This window comes from Apium graveolens, chromosome 10 (assembly GCF_009905375.1).
Source record: "Apium graveolens cultivar Ventura chromosome 10, ASM990537v1, whole genome shotgun sequence".
Taxonomy (NCBI): domain Eukaryota; kingdom Viridiplantae; phylum Streptophyta; class Magnoliopsida; order Apiales; family Apiaceae; genus Apium; species Apium graveolens.
The window spans coordinates 119,151,563-119,175,313 of NC_133656.1; the positions used below are offsets into that span (position 1 = coordinate 119,151,563).

At 33.3% G+C, this 23,751-nt stretch overlaps 1 protein-coding gene across 1 annotated transcript; it reads left to right on the forward strand.

Moving 5' to 3' along the window:
- The first annotated feature begins 15,403 nt into the window (after positions 1 to 15,403).
- Positions 15,404 to 22,006, forward strand: LOC141692617 (OVARIAN TUMOR DOMAIN-containing deubiquitinating enzyme 12-like). The gene is made up of 11 exons (XM_074497506.1): positions 15,404 to 15,593; positions 16,315 to 16,744; positions 16,837 to 17,009; positions 17,255 to 17,328; positions 17,780 to 17,834; positions 18,111 to 18,185; positions 18,338 to 18,411; positions 18,496 to 18,544; positions 19,125 to 19,209; positions 20,824 to 20,880; positions 21,583 to 22,006. Exons 2-11 carry the CDS (start codon positions 16,423 to 16,425, stop codon positions 21,666 to 21,668), a joined length of 1,050 nt encoding a protein of 349 aa, XP_074353607.1. The 5' UTR covers positions 15,404 to 15,593; positions 16,315 to 16,422; the 3' UTR covers positions 21,669 to 22,006.
- The last annotated feature ends 1,745 nt before the right edge of the window (positions 22,007 to 23,751 follow it).

Below are 23,751 nucleotides of genomic sequence, written 5' to 3' on the forward strand. Positions count from 1 at the left end.
TTACAGTCAGGAGATATGTGGCCTTTCTCACCACAATTGTAGCATTTGACATTTGAGTAATCTCCTCTGTCAGACTTTCCTCCTTTGCCTTCATATTTTCTGAAGCCCTTCTTATCAGAACTTCTACCTTTCCTGGAAAACTTCTTTCCCTTTATGAATTTCCTGTAGGCTATCTTTGTGATACCCTTCACCATAAGAGCACACAACTTCATCATCTCCTCATCAACATCTACTTCAGGTAGACTTTCAGCTTCTGAATCATCATCATCAGAACTTGATGATTCTGAATCAGATTTTATGATGAGAGCCTTTCATTTGCCTTTCTTTGAGACAACCACTTTGGAGGATTCCTCCTCAGCCTTAAGAGCAACTGTCCTTGACTTTCTCCCATGTCTCTTGCTTCTTTGATCCATCTCAAGTTCATAAGTCTTGAGCATACCATAAATTTCATCAAGAGTAGTTTCATCAAGAGCATAGTTGTCTCTTATAATAGTAGCTTTTAAATCCCAACTTTCAGGAAGAGCTAAAATCAATTTTAGATTTGAATCTTCAATATCATATTCCTTGTCCACCAGTGACAGATCATTCAAGAGTTTGACAAACCTGTCATATAAGTCAGTTACTAACTCATCACTTTTTGAGTCAAAGTGCTCATACTCTTGAGTAAGTATAATCCTCCTGTTTTTCTTGATTGCATCAGTTCCCTGACACCTTGTTTCCAAAGCATCCCATACCTCCTTTGCAGTCTTGCATTGAATTACCCGGTTTGACATGACATTATCAATGGCACTATGCAGCAAATGCCTTACCTTTGCATCCTTGGCAATAGATGAGATATCTTCAGCTGTGTATTCACTTTTCTCCTTTGGTATGGTCTTTGCTGGCTGATCTGCAACTACAACAGAGAGCTTGGTTGGCTTATGCGGTCCTTCATAAATTCTGTCAAGGTATTCTGGATCTGTAGCTTCCAGAAACATAGCCATCTTCACTTTCCATATGGGATACTCAAAAGGTCTCAGTATGGGAACCCTGATAGTCTCATATCGACTGTGGGTTTGAGGCTTTGGAGTTTCTTCAGTTTTGGCGGGCTTGGTTGGATTTTCTGCTTCTTCAGACATGATTGTTTTGGATCTTTACTGTATGTGTGTTAACAGATAGACTCTAATACCACTTGTTAGGTCACACAACACTGTAGAAGGGGGTTGAATACAATGTATAATACAATCAAATCGATTTAGAACACAAGTAACATAAAATAGATGTACTCGATATAATAAACTCTGTTACAATGGAACTGTCCTCTCTCAGTGATGAACAAATATCACGAGAGCTATTAGGTTACAATGTTTGATCTTCTCGATGATCGTAACAAATATAGTGTAAACCTGTGTCTGTGTTTATATAGACACACAGTTACAAGATAACTTCTAATTGATATGGAATATAATTCTGTCTCCTAAAATATATCAATCGGATATCTTATATAATTCTTCTAGTCCTCTAACTCTTTCCATACATATCTTCTTCTGTATTAGTCTCGATCTTCTTTCCTGTAAATCAGCTTCCTTCCTTAACTGTTAGTCCTCCAGTACTTAAGTTCTGATAATTATCTTCTGATATTATCTTCTGATAATCTAAGTCCTGATATATTTAAGTCCTGACTTCCAGTAAGTCCTGATTCCAGTAAGAACTGATATTTCCTGTTTGTTAAGATCTGAAAACTAAACATGAAACATATTAGACATGACATCTCAAATATATCCAACAAGTTAACATATACATGTATGTTTATCGCTTATGCATGATGTATGAATATGTTATGTTGTAGTATAAGGACTAATGAGACGTTATTTTAATTGTTGTTTAGTCTTGTTCGTGAATAATTTCAACTTTTTTTCATATACTAACTTAATAATAATAAATATTAGTTTTACAAACAAAATTTTCTGAATTCGTTCAAAGTGTCATAAATATTAGTTTAAGATTATAATTCTTTTATATCTCTATTAAAGAATTCATGCAATAATTTATGTCTATAATTTAATCATTATTCTTTAAATAACATAAAAAGGAACAAATCAGGTCATATAATAAAGCGAATTTACAATTTCTATTTATATATTGTAATTCTAAATACAAAAGTAATTTTAAACATATTCAGTTAACTATTTTTTCCAGATCTTTGATATAAATATAATATGATAATTTTCAAGACAAATGGTATGATTTAAGTTTTTACAACATGAAATATTTTGTGTCAAATTAAACAATTGTGCGAGGTTCAATATTTCAATTCACAAAGTTTTGAATAAATATATAATGTTGATTACATGAAACAATTACAATTTAATTATTTTTCTTATAAGTTAATTTCTAAAATCGTTAAATGTCAATATATTTTTAATTCAAAATAACCACTAATATTTTTTAATTAAAAAATTTTAATTTTCTTTTTCTAATTTCGAATTAAATAAATTGTAATTTAAAAATAAACTATTGTAAAATTTACCATCATTAAAAATATTATATACACAAATACACATATTTTAAAATTTGATAGTACTGAAAATTTTGTAATAAAATGGAATATTAAGAAAAAGGGTTGAGTATTGCGCCCATACTTTTAGCCGATTGCGCGATAACTTGGATCAAGTATTGAGTATTTTTCAATAACCAGACCAAGTCCCTAAAAACTCACCACAAATCAATCTAAATACTTTGATATACATTATTTATTGACTTGAAATTATAAAGATCTGTGACGCCCCAATTCATATGTGGAATGTTAGAAACACTCAATTTCATCGAGATAATGTCATCATCGGACCAATAAATAAACGTATTAAATCCGAGAGTAAAAAATATATTTTAACTCTATAAGTTAGGGGTTATCATCAAACCGAATAAAACGCACAAACCGCCCGCACCGCAAAATGCGGTTTTTAATTTTCTGCGGTGCGGTTGCGGTGCGGTTGCAGTTTGAGTTTTTGACAAACTGCGCGGTGCGGTACCGTTTGCGGTTTGACATTTTAATATTGCGGTTCAAACCGCACCGCACCGCAATTTAATATATATAAAAATTTATTCATAATATATATATAATGTATATATAGATATATTTATATAATATAGATTCATTTGTTATTTTCTATATTTTTGTATTATAAATACTAGTTTACATATTACAAAATACTGACATATTTTTATTTTTAATCAAAAATATATTATTTTTAGCTTTTTTATCAGCTATTTTTTTATATTTACATGTAAATATTATTTTTTTGAATAAATAAACCGCTTACACCGCACCATATTTTCGTGGTGCGGTTTATGCGGTTTTTGAGGTTACGCGGTGCCGATGCGATTTGGAAATTTAATCAAACCTCACATGTGCAGTTTGAGGAAAAAACCGCACTGCCCGCACCGCGATCACCCGCCTCTGACACTATTTGTGAAAAACAAACAAATTTTGAGTGTTTTTTAAAAATTGAGTGACATTCTAATGCTGAGTTTAAAATAAGTTTAAAGATATTAGCCTAAATTAAAAAAAAAACTATTATACTTGTCGGTAGACTTAATTGTACTTATATCTCATAATTGTTGATTTCTTTCATTTTTTACCGTCAAATAGACCAAATAACTAAAATATAACGTTTTATTCTCTAAGAATTAAATTTTATTTACTTTAAAAGCAATATAATTTTAATAAATATTTCCAATTGTATACATGCATCCACTTTAATTATTTTTCATATAAATTTATGATTATCACGTTTGAGTTTATTAAATAATATAAATATCTAGTTAATATATTACAAATATTTACATATAGAAAATATTTAATACTAAAAATATGTTAATATATCACTAAATTGAATGATTTAAAAATATGTAAGTTGTCTATATACTAAAAATTATTAATTTATACAATATGTTATAAAATACAAAGTATAAATATAGATAAAAAATTGATTAAAAGTTATTAGTAAGTTTTAATATGTATAATAACAAATATTTACTTTTATAAAGAAAGACAAACATAACATAATGATTGAGTGGCTTGTTGGTTTAATAATTTGTAGAGCAACCCCAAGAAATGAGTTCGACATGAATAAAAGAAAAAATGACCAAAATACATCTTTATATATATATTTTTACCCAAAATATCAATTTTGAAATAAGGTGTCTTAAATATCCACCAGATACTCCACTAACAGTGGAGTTTCGGAATGATACGTCATTTCTATTGGAGTATCAGGCTGATACTTCTTTGTCAGTGGAATATCGTGCATGATACTTGTTACGTCCCAATATGTTTGTAGAAGGGGGGGGGTTGAATACAAACTATACCGTTTAATCGAATTTAATGCGGAATAAAAAAGTGAAACAAAATTCAAGTTAAATAAAACTATTATTAAACTTGAAAGGTGTTACAACAACGGTATCGTTTACAAGGGACTAATCTCAAATAAATTATCAAAAATCTAGAATAAATTCGACATGAACTTTTTCTATTTTTGCAATAAAAAGATCAAATGCTAAACGCAATTTGAGATTAAGTTCTAGGGATTTTGATACGCTAGATAGTTACACAAGAACAAGAGATTGATTTCTAGTGGTTTGGATTTAACTTTAATAGCTAGAAATTAATGATCATGAATTCAACAGTTAAAGATGAAATGTTTTGTGCAGCTCTGTTCTTTTTGTTCTTGAGTAGTTGAGTGTATTCAAATATAATGAATTGAATGTCTGCTGCTCTCGTCTTTTATAATTCAATCAACAGAATCCACTTGAACTGGAAAGACAATCGGTATGACAATTGCTTGAACTGACATGACAATCTGTTGAACTAACATGACAATCGACATGACAATCTATTGAACTAGCATGACAATCGGTATGACAATTACTTTAACTATCATGACAATCGGTATGACAATCTGATTGTCATACCAGTTCAATTGATTATCATGCTGAATTAATATTGAATATAAATTCAAAATCAATTCTGAAAATTCATAATATTAATTCAGAATTAATTAATCAATTAATTCAATTAATCAATAAATTAATCTTTGCAGATATAATTTATTTTCTTAATTAAATTATATGACTTAATTAATTAATAGAGAATTAATACTACTCTTGAACAGCAACCACTCTTCTGAAAATCTTCTGAAAATCACTGAAAATTATGAATCAATTCCACCACTTCAATGTTAACACTCGATGTACTGTCTGGTTCATGAGCGACTAACTTCCGTGACGTTTCTTCATGACTTGACTTAGATAACTTGATTTTCTTCAGATTAAATCGCTGTAATTATCTGATACCCTGACAAGATCTCTGTCACTTGATTAAATCCACAATCTTGATTTATATCACTGAGGCTTGATCAATTTCTTGAACTTCTTCCAGTGAATTAATTTCTCAAGTCTGTAGATGAACCTTGTTTCTGAATCTTTTGACAGATGTTACTTTGTGAGATCTGTTTGACGATAGATCAACTATTTACTTGTTACATTCTTATTTGAGTTGAGTTAAATCCTCGAATAAACAAATAGGCTATGTCATATGCCTTTCAATACTCCACTCACAGTGAATACTTCTTTACCAATGGAGTATCAGACCTCATACTCCACCGTCATTGAAATATTATGTATTTTTTAAAAAAAAAATAATTTTTTTATTATTTAAACATATACCATATTTTGTAATTTTTAATATTTTATGATTTAACAATTTCTCATACATGGTTCGGAAATATTTTAAAAAAATGAATAAAAGTAAAATCGATTTAGGGTTTAGGGCGCCCTAAATTCTAGAGCATAAACCCTAATTAAAATGTGGACCTTAATTTAATAATTTTAGAATTTTAGATGATACTCCACTAATAAATGAGTATCTCATATGTTACTCCACTAACAAATGAGTATATGTGCCAATACGCGACTGACACGATAGTATCAAGTATGATACTCCATCGACAAATGAGTATCATCGTGATACTCCTATGTCACTGGAGTATCAAAATGTTACTCCACTAAAAATGGAGTATGATGAATATATATTTTGAGCAGTTTAAAATTCTGATGAGTATTTTGGGTAATGATTATTTAAATATGGTTATTTAGGATTTTCACCCTAAAACCCTTATGCTAAAATTAATATATAATATTAGGGCTGTCAAAAAAATTCGGAAAATTCGATATTCGTCCGAAAAATCCACATCCATATCCGAGAAAAATCGGGTATTATCCGTATCCCAGAAAAAGTTGTTATTCCCAGTGGACTAACAATGAGATTTACAGAAGGGGGGTTGAATGTAAATCTCAAAACTTTTTCAAGTTTTGAGCAGTTTGTAAGGCTAAGTGTTTGAGTGATCAAATGTGTGTGAATTGCTAGGAGCTGATGCAGACAGATATATATTCAAATACAAATGTAATGAACACAAAGAACTTAAAAACTTTTCTGGTGGATTTGTTGTTCCACCAGAGATGTGTTATTTCAGAAAATCTGTGATTCAAAATTAAATCACAGCTGCTTCCTAGTACAAACTAGATGATTTTCTCTCTTGATATTTCTAAACAGCTCAGGGAAAATTCATATCTAATTACTAGCTACTACTTGGTTTATATATCACCAAGTTTACAAGTGAAGACAAGGATAAAGTACAATAAGAAAATAGTTCTCCACTTGTTTCTATTCCATTTTTATCTAGTGTAATATGGAATTATCTGTTGACTTTCCATTTTGAACCAGACTAAAAACGGCTGCTTTTTCTGCTGTTCCTGAAATAGGCTACCACATCTCTGTCAATCCATGTGCCTCTGTCAGCTTTGTTAACTGTCACTATCAACTGCTATGAGACTGAGCATCCGTTGAAGCTTTCATCCGTTGATGGCTTTATTCGTTGATACTCTAGCAGTTGAAGCTTTATCCGTTGAAGAACTTATCCGTTGATGGATATTTATCCGTTGAAGCATTAGAGACATCCGTTGAAGCTTTGTTTCTTATCCGTTGAAGGTCTTCAATATCCGTTGATACTTCTTCACTTATACAAAATTACAAGGCATGAAATATTTACAATTAGCCCTCCTATTTGTACATCCATTAGTAGTCAACATGACTGATTATTTCCTAACAACATCTAAGAATTACAGCTTGAAATCAGAGAGTGAAATGTGCTACAATACCAAACTTATTGCTAAGTAAGGCCACTCCTTCAACGGATAGCCAAGATGGTCTTATCCGTTGAGGCTACAAATACTAGATTTTTACTTAAGTGTTTTGCTTAACTTATCATCAAACTAATACACATATTCCTAACAATCTCCCCCTATTTATGTCTACTAGAACTGTAGGCATAAATTTGGGTTTAGCTTGATGATAACAAAACACTTAACAAATATATAAACTGTAACAAAGCAGAAATTCAAAAGTGCTACAAAAGTGTATATGCTGAGATGAAATTGAAGAAATACATTGTTTCCAAGGGTGCTCCTTTAGCCTGAGCAAATTACTTTCTTTTCCTTTGATCCCTGGTTTTCTTTCCTAGCCTCCTGTCATTCTCCTCTATTTGAAGTTGAAGTTGTCTGTAGAATTCAGCTTCATCTTCTTAATTGATATCTAACTTAGATTGCATATCCTTGAGAGTTTCATTACTGGCAATCTTTAGCTGATCTTCAATTCTGAAAAATCTTCTGACTCCTTTGTTGTCTCTGAACTCCATCAACCAATGAGGTGATTTGTGAATTGTAATACCTCTCTCTTGAATGAGTAAAGTTCTAGGCAAGGCATTGGGCTCCCTCCAAGTTTTCCTTATGTTGGCAATCTTGTTGAGAATCTCAGTCCTGGCAGTCCTGGTAAAGCTAGAATCCTTTTGCATGGCTGAGTAGACTCTAATCAAGGTAGAGTAGCCTTCATTCAGAATTCTGTGAAGAGGCCATGTTCTTTCCCCAGCTCCTTTGTATTTGAACACTAGTCTTTCTGGTAGCTGTCTGTAGGCAGCTATTCCCCTTACATCCTCCAGCTCATCCAGATAGAGTTCAATGTCTGAAAATTCTTTTATGTCACAGATGTGAACATAATCATCTTTAGAGGTTTGAGGTTTAGGCTTAGGCTTCTGTGTGAATTTGATTGAGGCTTTAGGGGGTGTTGATTTGATTCTTCTTTTCTGCTTCTTTGATGATGTAAAAGAGGTTAGGAAGGTGGGCAATTTGATGGTGTCCCAATCAATTGGTTCCTCCTTAGGAATGATTGATTCACCATAAATGTTTATGAAGGGATCAGGCACAATGGGTTCAGGAATAGAGGGTAGTGGTTTGGATATTGATTGGTTTTCTTCAGTCTCATCTACCATCTTTCTCTTTGCATTGACCTTCTTTCTATTCCCTTTCTGCCATTCTTCCTTACTTCTTTCCTCCATCTCAGTACCAACCATGTCCCCCATAGCTCTATCTTCACCTTTGTCTTCAAATTCTTTCTGTTCTTCAGCCTGACTTAACTTTAGCTGTTTTCAAGCTTTGCTTGTGCTCTTTTGTTAGCCTTTAGCTGTTTGGCTTCTTCCTTCAACCTCTTGGTTTCTTCCCTCTTGGCTATTGAGAATTTGGGATGTCCTTGCATCACATAGATGCTCTTTCCCTCTCTAAAGATAACAGCCATGTTCCTCCTTACAGCCTCATCCATGTTCTCTTTGAGCTTTATGATACTTCTACCCAAAAGCTTATCTTCATCAGGCTTTGGAAGAGGAAAATCCACTCCTTTCATTTGAGCAAGGCTTAGAGGGTTCTTTGTAGAGTCCTTGTTGAAGCTGTTGTTGGGCTTGAGAACCATAGGTTGCAGATCTTTGGAAGAAGTTTCTCCATCCTTATGCCTCCCTACTGGCTTGAGTTCCATAATAATTGATTCCACTTTTGTGTTATGCTTCACAGATTGTGATTGAGAAGTTGTAGAACCAAATATTAGTTGCATCTTTTCATCAATCTTCTTCCTTTGCTCTTTGACTTGCAATTCAGCTGCTGCTATCTGGATTAGATCAATTCCATCTAGCTTTCCTTTGACTTGAATTGGTGGAGAAGTTGTGATGACAGGAACTAGCACTTAAAAAATATGAACTGTTGTAGATGGCTCTCCTTCCCCTTCCCCTTTATTCTCCCCCTTTTTGTTATCATCAAGGGTAGGGGTCAAGCCTTGTGCTTTTGCCAGCTGCATGAGTAGATTTGTTTGAGTTTGTTGATTCTGAAGAATGGTGACCATAGAGTCTTCAATGATTTGAACCCTATCTTCCAATCTGGCCAGCCTCTTGTCAGCATTAGATGCTTTCCTCAGTCTCCCCAACAAATCTTGCATAGTACCATAGGGTAGAACTGAATCCAATTTCTCAGCATTGTAGGATTTCAGATCTGCAATATCCTGCTTGAGCTCATCCACACTTAGATTTTGCTGGTAATGCTGCAACTGCAAGAGATGCAGAGATTCCAGATGAGCTTGAAGAATGGCCTTGGTACCAACATCTTGAGTCTCCTGAAAGGCCTTCTGAATTGTCATGACTTGTCTGACCAAAGTGACACCAAATTCTCCCGGTGTTGGTGATTTGGCCAGTGCCCATTCAGGAAGAGCAGGAGCAGAACTTGGGCCTTCTACTCCCCCTAAGTTCATGCTCTCATTCAAAGAATTAGAGTCATCATCATTAGAATTTACTCCAAATTCTTCAGATGGCTCACCAGCTTGAGAAGGCAGCCTGTTGACAGCAGCTTTGTCTCTGAGAAGAGATTCTGAAGTGTGTACAATGTGTAGTGTCTGTTCTGCCTCCACATTGCCCTGAGCAGCCAAAAATTGAAAGGCTGAAACAGGGTGAGTAAAAGTGTCAGCATCCAAGGAAATGTTATCAATGACAGCTTTGTAATGTTGCTGAAATTGTCTTTCCTTATCTGCATCATCCACTTTCATTAACTCACTAGCAATGGCTGGATCCACCCTTATAGCTTCTGTACCTGCCTTTCTCTCAATTTCTCTCTGTTCTTGCATCAGGGGCTCCCCCTGGCTCACACACACCCTCACACCCTCACCTTCACCTTCTAAGGTGGCACTCCTCTCACTTACTTTTGCCATGCTGGAAGAAATAGCATGCATTTGGTGACTCTCAACCTCTCCTTTTGCCTGGGAGCAACCCAGCCTCTCACTCAAAAAATCACTCCCTTCCCTCAAGCCTAAAAGTGATTGTACAGTTGCCATGTCCTCTACAGTTAGAATTGTTTCTGTTAAGTGTGTAGAGGCCATCAACGGATAGGGAGTATCCGTTGAAGTAGAAACTGATGGTATCAACGGATAACTGCTGTTAAGCTTATCCGTTGAAGAACAACCACTTGTCAACGGATGAGAGATATCCGTTGAAGAAGGAAATGATGTGGAGATAGAAAGTGACATAATTGTTGAATCTGTGTGGATTGATTTTAAGTGTGGTGACACAGATTCTGCAACTACATCTAAAAGAATTGGCTGATGATCCAACAAATCATCTAAAAGATGATGATCACCAGGTTTTGAGTGGGGCTCCTCCCTGAGTTTTAATGAGGGAGAATCAGGAATTGATGTGAATATCATATCCACATCTAGAGAGGGTGTTGGAGAGTTTGATGAATGATGTGTTTCTATATTGAGAGAATGGGGCTGTGATTCCACATTTGCTGGAATCACATCAAGCTGAATTTGAGAAGGCACAAATACAGGTGGATGTATCTGTGCTGTGTGTGTCCCTTGTGTGGAAACTAGGGTCTTGGCCTTCTTCTTCCTTGAAAAGGCTTTAAATGGTGAATGTGTGGCTTCAGTGTCCCTCCCTCTTTTGTTCTGTGTCCCTGGTTGGGGACTAGTTTCAATAGTTACATCCTTTTAGGAGGATGCAACTAGGGATGTGCTGGACTCCTTTTGAACCACCACAGTCTTTTGAGAGACTGTGGCTTGGCTGGTTTGGGTACCACTCACCTCTCCCACCTTATCCTGGGGGGCTTTTTGATGTTCACCCCTCCCCTCACCACTCACACCCTGTTCACTCCCTTCAGGGTTTATGGTAGTTGTTACAACTGTTACAACGTTCTTGTACTCGTAAGAGGACTTCAGCACTCAGGCATTTAAGTTTTATCTTTTCAAGCTCAATTACCTGATCCTCTAACACAGCATTCCTATCATTTAAAAATACGTTATTCTCCTTGATCCTAGTGTTTTCTTTTGCTAGTGATTTAAGGGAAACACGCAAGTGATATAATTCATTGGTCATATCATTTATGGCTTCATTGCATTCATGTTTAGAAAGTTGAGAGAGATCAGTAGTAATTACCTGGTTACTTGATGAACTAGTTTCATTTTCATCAGAATTAGCCATCAGGGCTAGGTTGACATATTCCACATCATCATCTTCATTTACCCCATCTGCTGCCCAATCATCTTGAGTGAGGAATGCTCTTTCCTTTTGTTTGAGCAAATCAAAATACTTCTTTTTGTAATCAATTTGCTCAAATTTCTTTTTCTCAGAATTTGGCTTCCTACACTCACTTGCAAAGTGTCCACTAATGCCACAGTTGTAATATTTGAACTTTGATTTGTCCACCATGTTTTTGTTTGGCTTAGTGAATTTTGTGTTTTTCCTGAACTTCATCTTTGCAAACCTCCTGGACAGAAAGGCCAAATGTTCTTCAATATCATCAGATTCATCCTGACTGGAATTGTCTTCATCCTCAGCAACTTGCTCTTTATCCTTGCTTGATTCTGATTTGCTTGTGCCAATTTTGAGACTTGGCATTGTCTTCTCCTCATTCCTGGCTTCCATCTTCTCACAGTCAGCTACAAGAGCAACTGTTCCTCCTTTTCTCTTTCCCTTTTCCAACAGCTCATCCTGCTCCATTTCAAGTTCATAAGTCTTCAAAATTCCATATAATCTTTCAAGTGTGAAGTTCTTATAATCTTGGGAGTTTCTCAAAGAGACAGTCATGGGCTTCCATTCCTTTGGCAGAGACCTAAGAAATTTTAAGTTGGAATCCTTGACTTGGTACACTCTACCATACAGCTTCAATCCATTCAACAGTTTCTGAAACCTGTTGAAGGTATCATTTAATGATTCACCTTCTTCAAAGTGAAAATATTCATACTGTTGAATAAGAAGCTGTATTTTGTTCTCTCTGACCTGCTCAGTACCTTCACAGATGATTTGTACAGTGTCCCAAACTTCCTTTGCAGTTTGGCAATTGATGACATTGTCAAACATATCTTGATCTAAGCCATTAAACAAAATGTTCATGGCTCTCTTATCCTTGCGGATTTCTTCCATGTCTTCAATAGTCCATTCTGCTCTTGGCTTGGGAATAGACTGTCCAATAGCAACTGTTGCAGTAGCAGCTGTGGCTACCTTGTGAGGGATGTGAGGACCATTTTCAATACAGTTGATGTAGCTTTCATCTTGAGAAAGAAGATGTAAATGCATCTTCACTTTCCAGTGATGATAATTATCCTTTTCCAAGACTGGAATCTTTACACCAATATCTTTCCTATTCATGATGGTAACAGGAGAGTTCTTCTGTGCACTCATGATGTTAGCAGAATAGATCTTTAAACTCTTTATATGTTAAGAGCTTGCTCTGATACCAATTGTTATTCCCAGTGGACTAACAATGAGATTTACAGAAGGGGGGTTGAATGTAAATCTCAAAACTTTTTCAAGTTTTGAGCAGTTTGTAAGGCTAAGTGTTTGAGTGATCAAATATGTGTGAATTGCTTGGAGCTGATGCAGACAGATATATATTCAAACACAAATGTAATGAACACAAAGAACTTAAAAACTTTTCTGGTCGATTTGTTGTTTTACCAGAGATGTGTTATTTCAGAAAATCTGTTATTCAAAATTAAATCACAGCTGCTTCCTAGTACAAACTAGATAATTTTCTCTCTTGATATTTCTAAACAGCTCAGAGAAAATTCATATCTAATTACTAGCTACTACTTGGTTTATATATCACCAAGTTTACAAGTGAAGACAAGAATAAAGTACAATAAGAAAATAGTTCTCCACTTGTTTCTATTCCATTTTTATCCAGTGTAATATGGAATTATCTGTTGACTTTCCATTTTGAACCAGACTAAAAACGGCTGCTTTTTCTGCTGTTCCTGAAATAGGCTACCACATCTCTGTCAATCCATGTGCCTCTGTCAGCTTTGTTAACTGTCACTATCAACTGCTATGAGACTGAGCATCCGTTGAAGCTTTCATCCGTTGATGGCTTTATCCGTTGATACTCTAGCAGTTGAAGCTTTATCCGTTGAAGCACTTATCCGTTGATGGATATTTATCCGTTGAAGCATTAGAGACATCCGTTGAAGCTTTGTTTCTTATCCGTTGAAGGTCTTCAATATCCGTTGACACTTCTTCACTTATACAAAATTACAAGGCATGAAATATTTATAATTAGCCCTCCTATTTGTACATCCATTAGTAGTCAACATGACTGATTATTTCCTAACAACATCTAAGAATTACAGCTTGAAATCAGAGAGTGAAATGTGCTACAATACCAAACTTATTGCTAAGTAAGGCTACTCCTTCAACGGATAGCCAAGATGGTCTTATCCGTTGAGGCTACAAACACTAGATTTCTACTTAAGTGTTTTGCTTAACTTATCATCAAACTAATACACATATTCCTAACAAAAGTAGATATTATCCGTATCCTAATTCGGGATATTCGAATCCGAAACTAAATACATATATGATATTTAAATTATATAAATATATAATTATATATAATTTAAAATTTATCTTTTTAGTTTATAGTGTGTGTAAATGTATTAAATAATACGTTTATACAAATTTTATATAATTGTACACATACTTTATACATTTTTAAATATATTATTTGTATTTAATCGTAGAAAATATTCTATAATCATCGTCAAAACGGTAGAGGCAACAAAAAAATTCAAAAAATCCGATATTCGTCCAAAATATCCGCATTCGTTAGGGTGAGCAAAAAACCGCACAAACCGCAAAAACCGCCCGCACCGCACCAATCCGCACCGCAAAACGCGGTTTTTAATTTTTGTGGTGCGGTTGCAGTTTGAATTTTTAATAAACCGCGCGGTGCGGTGTGGGTTGTGGTTTTAAATTTCTGAAATGCGGTTCAAACCGCACCGCACCGCAATATTTAATATATATATATAATAGTTATATTTCATGATTCCATTTATTAAGTTTGATTCCATTTAACATACCAGGAGTGCTTGCTTAGTGATCATCTTGTTTCTACAAGATCAATTGTTGTGTGGTCATCATCATATTTGTGTTTCTTCAAAAATAATGAGAGACATGGTACAAAGTCACCTATTTAACAGTGAACTCATTTAATTACCGAGCCAAACTTCTACGTTAAACTTTACAATGTGGAATTTCTAATTTGTATTATTGAAGAATATTGGAGACTTTGTTATATTATTCAGAAATTTAATTAATTTAAGTTTTGTATTTATTTAAAATTTTCGAACTTGTAATGTACAAATCGCAGTGAACCGCACCACACCGCACCGCATTTTTGTGGTGTGGTTTATGCGGTTTTTGAGGATACGCGGTGTGGTTTGGAAAATTTGATCTTACTTTACTGGTGATGTGGACAAATAGGTATCCCTTTCCTTTAACAGTCGAGCATCTTTCAGACCCTTGAATCCAATGCTATTGACTCAGCTGCGGTTTGGTTTGCGGTTTGAGAAAAAAACCACACCGCCCGCACCTCGCTCACCCCTACGCATTCGTATCCGAAAAAAGCGGATATTATCCGTATTCGAAATAAAACAAATATTATCCGTATTCGAAATAAAACAAATATTATCCGTATTCGAATCGGATTGCGAATGCGGATACAGATATATCCGATTTTTCCGTTTGACAACCCTATATAATATAGATAAAGATAAAAATAACTCTTCTAGTAGATGATTGTCGGCCACCTATTGCCAAAAGAGCATGTTATGATGTATTTTTAAAAAATAAAAAATAATCGCCTATAAAAAATAATTGCTAGTTTCCCCAAAAAATATGTGCCAAATACATGACATATTTTAATTTGCGGGCGCATATTAATATACACGGGCATATTAATACACACATGTCTCATATTATATTTCAAAAATTTATATCTACTATATAATACATTAGTATTTGAAGAAGTTTTTGCGATTTTTTTTTTGGAAAACCCGGCATTTCTGGTACTGGACTATTAAGCTTACAATTACAAACACTAAAAGAGCTTAAACAGAATTTAAGAAAGGCATATTGGCAAATCGCAAATCTTAACATTAATAAGTGTTCAATTAAAAGATGTTACCGGACATGATATTTTATTGCAATTAAAATATAGTCCACCGTAGGTAGTACATAGTACATTCCCCATCTTAAAAAAACACAATCAAATCTCATTCCTCTGTATTACCATATATACATACAACCTATACATACACCTATACTTACACACTCTCATTATACTTCGTTACTTCCGCCTGTGGCGCCTCGACTATATATACTTACACGTATACACACATTTTTATCGATGCAATGGTATGTCTTCTTTTCTTTTTTTAATCGATCTTGATGCTTTTTATTTGATTTTATTCATGGGTTTGATCTTATTTAATGTGGGCTTCATTCAATTTTGAATCTTTTTGTGTTTGATGATTTGTTTGGTTATGATCCTTGATGTTTTGTAATTAATATGTGGTTTTTTTAGGTGGGTTTTGTAATTTGATGTTGTTATTGTTGTTGTTGAGGTGATTGTGGACTCAAAGATGAATATTTTAAGTTTGTTTTGTGTTTGTGTGTTTCTTGGTATGTAATCTAGTTCATGTAATTTTAATGTTTGATGAGAATTGTAATGTGTTTGAATTGTATATAGTTTCCAATTAAAGAAGATTTTATGTTTTAGTGGTACTTGAGCTTGATGGGATAACCTAGTGGTAGTGGCTATTGTTTGTGTTGTTGCAGGTTCTGGGTTCGCAATTTTCGGACACCAGATAATTATTAGAATTAAATTGATACTACTATGTTTGTTGATGAGCTTACTGAAAAAAAAGAAATATTTTAGTGATACTTTTGTTGTTCATTAAATTACTTTTAAAATCGATTGAAGAGGTAGGTTATGGACTTTAAGGGTCTAGGTCATGCGGAATTAAAATTATAGCAAGTTGCGAGATTTATTGGTGTTTTACATGATTTTTTTATTGAGTCTTATAATTTTTTTTGAAAGGACTGCTACTTAGAATTATGGTTCTTTGGCTGATAGGTGTAACTGATGCTTTTGTTGGAAGAAGAAAAAGTCGCTGTATTTATAATAATAGTGTTCTCTTTGAGGTTGTGAATGGGATTTTTTAAGATCCTGTAAATAGCGAAAATGATTACATATGAGCAAGATCCTGATGTTCTTCGGTGGGGACTCCAGCTTTTTGATGGCCACACATTACCTGATTGCGGATATTGTGACGCCAATGCCCAATATAATGCAGAGGATTATTATCAGCAGCAGTATTATAATGAGGACTGCTATGACATGGGATGTATTAGCTTAGAAAATAGTGAGTTAAATGAACATGATATCCAACAACTCTCGCAGCTGTCAATGTCAGGTGCACCTGGACCGTGTACTGAAGAACAGTTGCAGACGACATACTATCCGCAGGAGTGGCTTGGTCAGTCAACGGAAAACTACAGTTTTGGTACCAGAAAGCTAAAAGGAACCCAATCTTGTATGATTTGTTTGTTCTTTTTGTCTTTTTACTACTTTGCTCATTTCCAACTTTACTCTCAGGTCATAACTACGGAAATGAAGAGGCAGATGATGGAAGACATTCCAGTTCATGTTCTAGCCCTGAAAGGAGGTCATACTGTGAGGAGGATTGGGCTTATTCTTTAGAGCCTACTGATGAATATGTTTTAGATGGTGAAGTAGGAAAAAGATTAAATCAAATGGTTCCTATTCCGGTAAGTTAGCAACTAGAATATCAATTCACGTGTTGCATAAAAAGCAACACTTTATCTATTCCATAGATTTCTTAAATTTGTTTGATTAGATTTGGAGTTTTTGATGCTACATGTTTCATAAACTGAAGATACATCAATGGCATGGGCTCATGGTCATCTTTGTTTATGTTTCTCAAGTTGTCTGAATAACTAAATTGATTTTTTAGTCAGATTCTAAATTAATTTCCTTTACGTGAGCATGGCAGCATATTCCGAAAATCAATGGAGAAATACCCTCGATGGATGAGGTAACTTTAGATCATCAGAGATTACTGGACAGGTATCATGTGTCCAGATGTTTGATATCATTTATTTTATTTAATTTTCTAAGTCTATTAAATATTTTTGTTTTGTTTATTACTTATTACTGTTAGTGTTTGCTTCTTTTTTCTCTAAACTCTGTTCAAAATCTAGAATGTGTTTAAAGCTTTTATTTGGTATGTAGAGTTAATCTCATTTGTTTTGGTATGTGGTACATAGACTTAATATTGTTTGTTGCCGAGAGATTTTCCTGATTTTTGATTGAATTTTTTTTTCTAATGAAAAACTCTTCATGTGTGCGTTTCGCTAAAGCACTAAAAAATGAGGGAAACTTGATTTCTGGTTTAAGCCATTGGTGGCTTGATGCCACCTATGCTATGATCTTAATGACATTTGTCGTTATCACTGTTTTGGTCTTGTAATTTGCTCCACCACGGTTAATTATAACGCTCAACCTATCTCTGTCACAGGTTGCAATTATATGAGTTGGTAGAGTTGAAAGTTCTAGGCGATGGAAACTGCCAGGTACATATCCTAATCTTAATGCTAGACAACTGTGTGTAGTTTGCAACTCTAGGGAAGTAGAACCTCTCTTCACCGTAATTATTAACCGGAGGAGGGGATCCTTTGAAACCTTCTATCATGGTCTTGTTCTTGCCTGTCTTGTCTACTGCTTTGATTGGAAATTAGTGACACTAACGGATCATGAAATTAAATATTGATAATTTTAAGTTTGCATAATATTGCATGTTGTGTGTTAAATTTTTTAGTGACAAGATCCAAATTGGGTATATTTTACAGTTTCGGGCTCTATCAGATCAGATATATCGTTCACCTGAGCACCACAAATTTGTGAGACAACAAGTTGCAAAGCAGGTTAGTTATGTGTGGTAACTGTTACGTGTTGTAGCTGTAACCCGATTCAGTATGTTTTTTTGAACAATGGAATGGTCTGTTACATTGATCATTTAGTATTCCTTAAGAAGCAATGCTTTCTCGTTTTCTTGATTTTCTCTTTTGGTTATCAGCTTAAGTCTCATCCAGAGATATACGAGGCATATGTTCCAATGGCTTATGGTGATTATTTGAAGAAGATGACAAAGTAATTTTCTATCCTATCTAATTTCTTTAAAAAAAATTATGGTTGCACTGTGATATGCTTTGATAACCATTTGTTTGATTCTAGGGGTGGTGAATGGGGTGATCATGTCACTTTGCAGGCTGCTGCAGATTCGGTATGTCTTGAATTTGAGATTGTTTACACAGTTATAATTTTTGAGACCTTAATGTCAAAAGAAATGATTTGTATGTCAACTTTATGTTTAAATTGTACTCTTACTGTGTCCAGTTTCCAAATTATAAAAAGAAAATCATGCACACATACCATAATTATTAACGCAATCCTTCTGCCATGGGAATAATGACCACTTGCCTGAGATACAATGTTGTTAGGCTTCATGTCTAGTGCACAGGTTCAAAATACGCCTTAATCCTACTCTACCTATTTCTAAATATTTGCCTCCCCATATTTCTGTTTTAGGTGTAAATTTTAGGATTTTAGCTTAAAAGGGAGATCCTGTATTATGTGGTGCCAAGCAAAATCTGTGACATTTGGCAATACTGGATCTCCTCTTAATACCATTATTCAAAGGGTTTCTCTAGTTCTTTGATGAACGAAGAACCTCTGTCAATAAAAACCATCCTTTGTAAAATATAACTAGTCTATCAGCCATTTCACTGTCTTTTTGTAATGTATTCAATCGTTTCTGCTTTGAAACAATCATTTGAATTGATCACTTTGATGATTTATTGCAGTATGGTCTTAAAATATTTGTTATAACATCATTCAAGGATACCTGCTATATTGAGATTCTTCCAAAAGTTCAAAGATCTAACCGAGGTACTGTTCACGAATTCTGTGAAGTATATAATAGTTAATCAAATGGAAGAACATTTTCTTTTTGCCATTTCATTGGTACCTTTTCCATTCACAACTGGTATGAAAGATGAGTTTCTGTCTTTCTAATGTTTACATATGTCCTTTTTAGTTTGTTTTGTTAAGACTTAAGAGCATAAGAGACTTTGAGCATCTTATACTTCTCTGCTATCTTTAATATATAGGTTCCTTTAATATTGAAAAGAAAAAAGGAGCTTTAAAGCTCAGAGATTTTATTCTTAGGTTATATTGACCTAATGAGATTTCTTCCCTGCGGCCTGCGGGTTTCCTAACTTCAGAATTTATTATCTTTTCCAAGAATAAGTTGTATTTGTTTCTTTGTCAGCTAAAAACAAGTGATAACCTTAGTCCTTAAAGGTTATTAGGCAGGGTTTTTTAGACCTGCAGGTTACCTATTCCTACATTTGAGGACGTTAAAATTTCCTGCATCACTTTTGATTTTGGATTATGTGCACAATTTTATTGATTGTACGTTCTAAATTATATGTGCATGTGTCAAAGTTCTTCTTCTGTCATAAGCTTGCTGTATCTTATGCTCACCAAAGTAGTTTCATCTCATGTTTACATTTCTTGCTAAGATTTTGCTGTATGGTTCTGGTGTGATTATCTTACATGGATGCATATAGAAAGATTTGATAATACATATACGAGCAAATCAATGAAAGGAGATCTATTGGTATCTGACGTATCTAGCTTTGTTAATCTAAGTGCAAGTTACTTCTAGTACATTAAAATTCATTTGCATAAATAGTGCAAAGTAATCATATTAAAAAATTAGAAATATGTGCCCATGCGTTACCTTTGTTTTCTAGTTATGTTCAAGAGCGCTATCTTGGTCCGGCACTTTGGCAATAAATCTAAACAGGTTCATATGTCGTTACAGTATATTAAATTAGTTTTAGCCAACACTTCTAACATAGCTGAGTGTAACAATATTATCCACCAACTATGTAAACTCCTAAATTTTTGAAAATGCACATCATCTTACCAAAAAAGTGCAAGAAGAAAAAAGAGCACACTGGTGATGCAATCAATTATATATACTGAACGAGTTACTTCTCTGCATTAAGATTAAATCTGTACATTTCAAATTTTGAATCTTTTAGATATTTATTTTTTGCCAACATCGGACAATTGTCTTGAATTAATCTTTAACTTATCACTTATAAGATCTGACTATTTTGATCCTTTTGTATATTAGAATACTTATCCAACTTTTTTTTCCATTCTTATATATCGTTGTTCTATGTATCTTGTAACTGCTTTGGTGGTTTCTTGTAAATATAGTTTTTATCCTGTTCGTAGCAGTTCATGTTTAGGGGTTCGAACTAATCTATTCAAAATATGGTTCAGTTCTATCCTGTTTATCTAGATGGATAACACTTGTTCAAAGACAACTCGTTATCTGTTATTGGACAAGTGTCATCCATGTAGATGTAATTTATGGACCTGGAGTCCTGGACTATAATATAACCGGTAGTAATTCAATTCCTATATTTATTTCATAAAACCTATATACATGGAATGATATGTCATACAGAGGTTTCTATTTTGCAGTTATCTCTTTGAGTTTCTGGGCAGAGGTGCACTACAACTCGATCTATCCCGAAGGAGGTAAGCAATAAATATTTTCTTCTGGCATGCTGCTCTTTCCTTCATGTGAGTAAAAGTTTTTTTTTTGGTTCAGTTTTTGTTTGCGACTTTGCGTTAACAATGTTTACTAGACATGAAAACAAAGCATTTTGGTTGTGGTAGCAATGTTTAATATCAGTAATCCATATATCTACGAGAGACAAAAATTTAGAGAGCTAATCCATTGCAATCCATAAGATATTGTATTAGCACAATCCGGTTTTCTTTTCTACATGTAGCAAACCACATTGTACACAGAGAATAATGAAGAATCCTTTAAGTATGCTGGGCATGTCAACCAATCTTAAATAGAGTTAATGAAGAATCTTAATAAGTATGCTGTGCATGTCAAGCAACATATCTCAACAATAGTTCTTTTTCAGTTTTTCATAATGAGCAAGATTTGTATCCTGTAAAAACCTCCCAAGTCGTAAATTCTATGAAGAGAGACATGCGAGTAAAGATGTAGTTAATTAACTGTGAATGTGAAAACTTTTTGAATTGGGGAATGATATATTTGATACTTCAATTACATCCTGCTCATCATTAGTTTATTTGATGTGCAAAATGATAAATTTGGCCTGAGAATAGAGACAAACTATCAAACGTTTCTAGGTTTTCTTAAGTTACCTCTTATTGAATGAAGTATAATTGTGCATTTTTGGTCATGTGTTTTCCATCCAGATATGCCTTTATTGGTTAGCACAAAGAAAAAGAAGAGGCGAAGTTCTCAATGCGAGCAATTGGATTTACAGGATGATGACTGCTGATGGATGACATATACGTTGCTATCTGTTCTCTGCTATTGGCGCGAGAAGATTTTACTTGCATATAGTCATCTACATGTCGGTTCGGTACTGGAACAAGGTCACTATTGCCCCCTTGATGTCATGCTTTGAACTTTATTAAGTCTGTTCAATGCCAAATTATATCCGCTCAAATTCCTTAAATAAATAAATCATAACCTAGAAACTCTTGAAGGGCACAACACCTAATAAATACTTCCTTTCGCATCCAATAAGTTCCTAATTTTTCTATAATTCAGGTTTGTACAATCGTTTATTTCAACTGATATTTACATTGACTCAGCAGTTTCTGGTTTCCTTCATCTTTAGTTGTATAGCTGCCTACATTATAGCTGCATCAACTTTTGAGGATAAGACAGTCATATCAGGCATAATGGAAAAGAGTGTTGGTAGTTAAATTTTGATGTTCCTTCAATCCAGATTTGAAAATGTTTGCTTTTGTGGTTTTAAAATACCTAGTTTTGACATATATACATTTTCATTTTTTGATAACTAAATACAAACTAGCATAATAACCCGTGTCTGTCATTTTTTAGATTTTTTTTGTATTGCCATACAACTATATTAGCAACATTCTTGATTATTTTCTTATTGGTAAATATTTTATAACGTACAAGATATATCAAATGTATGTTCGAGTTTTTATCAATGTGTATGATTTTCATGTAAGACATTAACAACGGACATAACGTTTATAATATAGCTCATTAATCAAATTATATATTTTCTTATTTACGTCGTATAATTTATATATATATTGAATGAATACAAGCATGGTAGTTAATGGTAGTTAATGTACGTTTAAATGAAAAGGATTTAAAGTTAATTCATAGAATTTTTTCAATATGTTCATAAAAATTAAACTAAAAAGTAACATATATATTTAATCGAATAAATTTTTTGATTTTTGATAAAATAAGTCATGAGTAATAAGATATTTTATTAATAAAGTTAATAATAATTTATAATTACCTTACCTAATTTAAAAGAATTAGTAATGTACAACTAAAGTTGTCAAGACCTGCAATCGTATATTTAACAAAGTAGAATTTATACTACCATTAATATAAGTTGATTTTTGATGAAAAATGTTATTTTTTAAGATTTAACGTCTGGGTTGATGTTATATCATTGCTAATGTATTAATTCATTAACATGGCCCAAACTTAAATCTATTGTACGAAGTTAGTTTATAAAATGACAGATTATTTTCAATGTCATAATTTATCCATTCAAAATTGGCGTAATTCACCTAGTTTTCAACACATTGAAAAAAAACTAAGATTTAACTGATCATTCTCATTTTCACAACATAAAATACTTTTGTAATTCTCTTCAAGTGTTTCACCATTAACATCGAATCTTCAAAAATTAGTAAGGATAAAGTCATATGTTCGTGTGTGTATATATGTAAATTATCGTTTGTTATATTTTTAAGTAGATTATGCTAGCCTCATTTATTTATATTCTAGATATCTTAGTTATTTATATGTCTAATCATGGCCAATAAATTACTTAAATAACATGCATTTATAATTATTCAAAAATTATAATTATCTAATAAGTAAATTACAATTATTTATATATTGTAATCGTAGTAGCATTGATAATAAATCCATATCTATTTTTACTCAACAGAATATCAGTCATTGATGCTAAAAATAATTCATATATCATAAAGACTAACTATTGATATTCACATTCTTTTTTTTTCAAGAATTTGAAGAGAAATTTGTATTGATATCATTATTGAAATAGTTTTCAAGTTTCTTTCGTATATGATTCTAATATTATTTTATAATAACTTGATACCATTGTATATTATATTTCTAAAATTAAATATTTTTCAACTCGTTATTTTTTTTAAAATATTAGTTGAACTCGTGTCAAAAAAGAAAAAAAATTGTTAATTGAACTTGTTAATCCTTTTAAATTATCGACTAATATTATTATTTTTCTTAGATAGCATAAAATGGATTAAATCAAACAGTACAATACCTTATAGTTTTAACCTTTTTTCTAAATAATTCAAAAAATTAAAGTAATT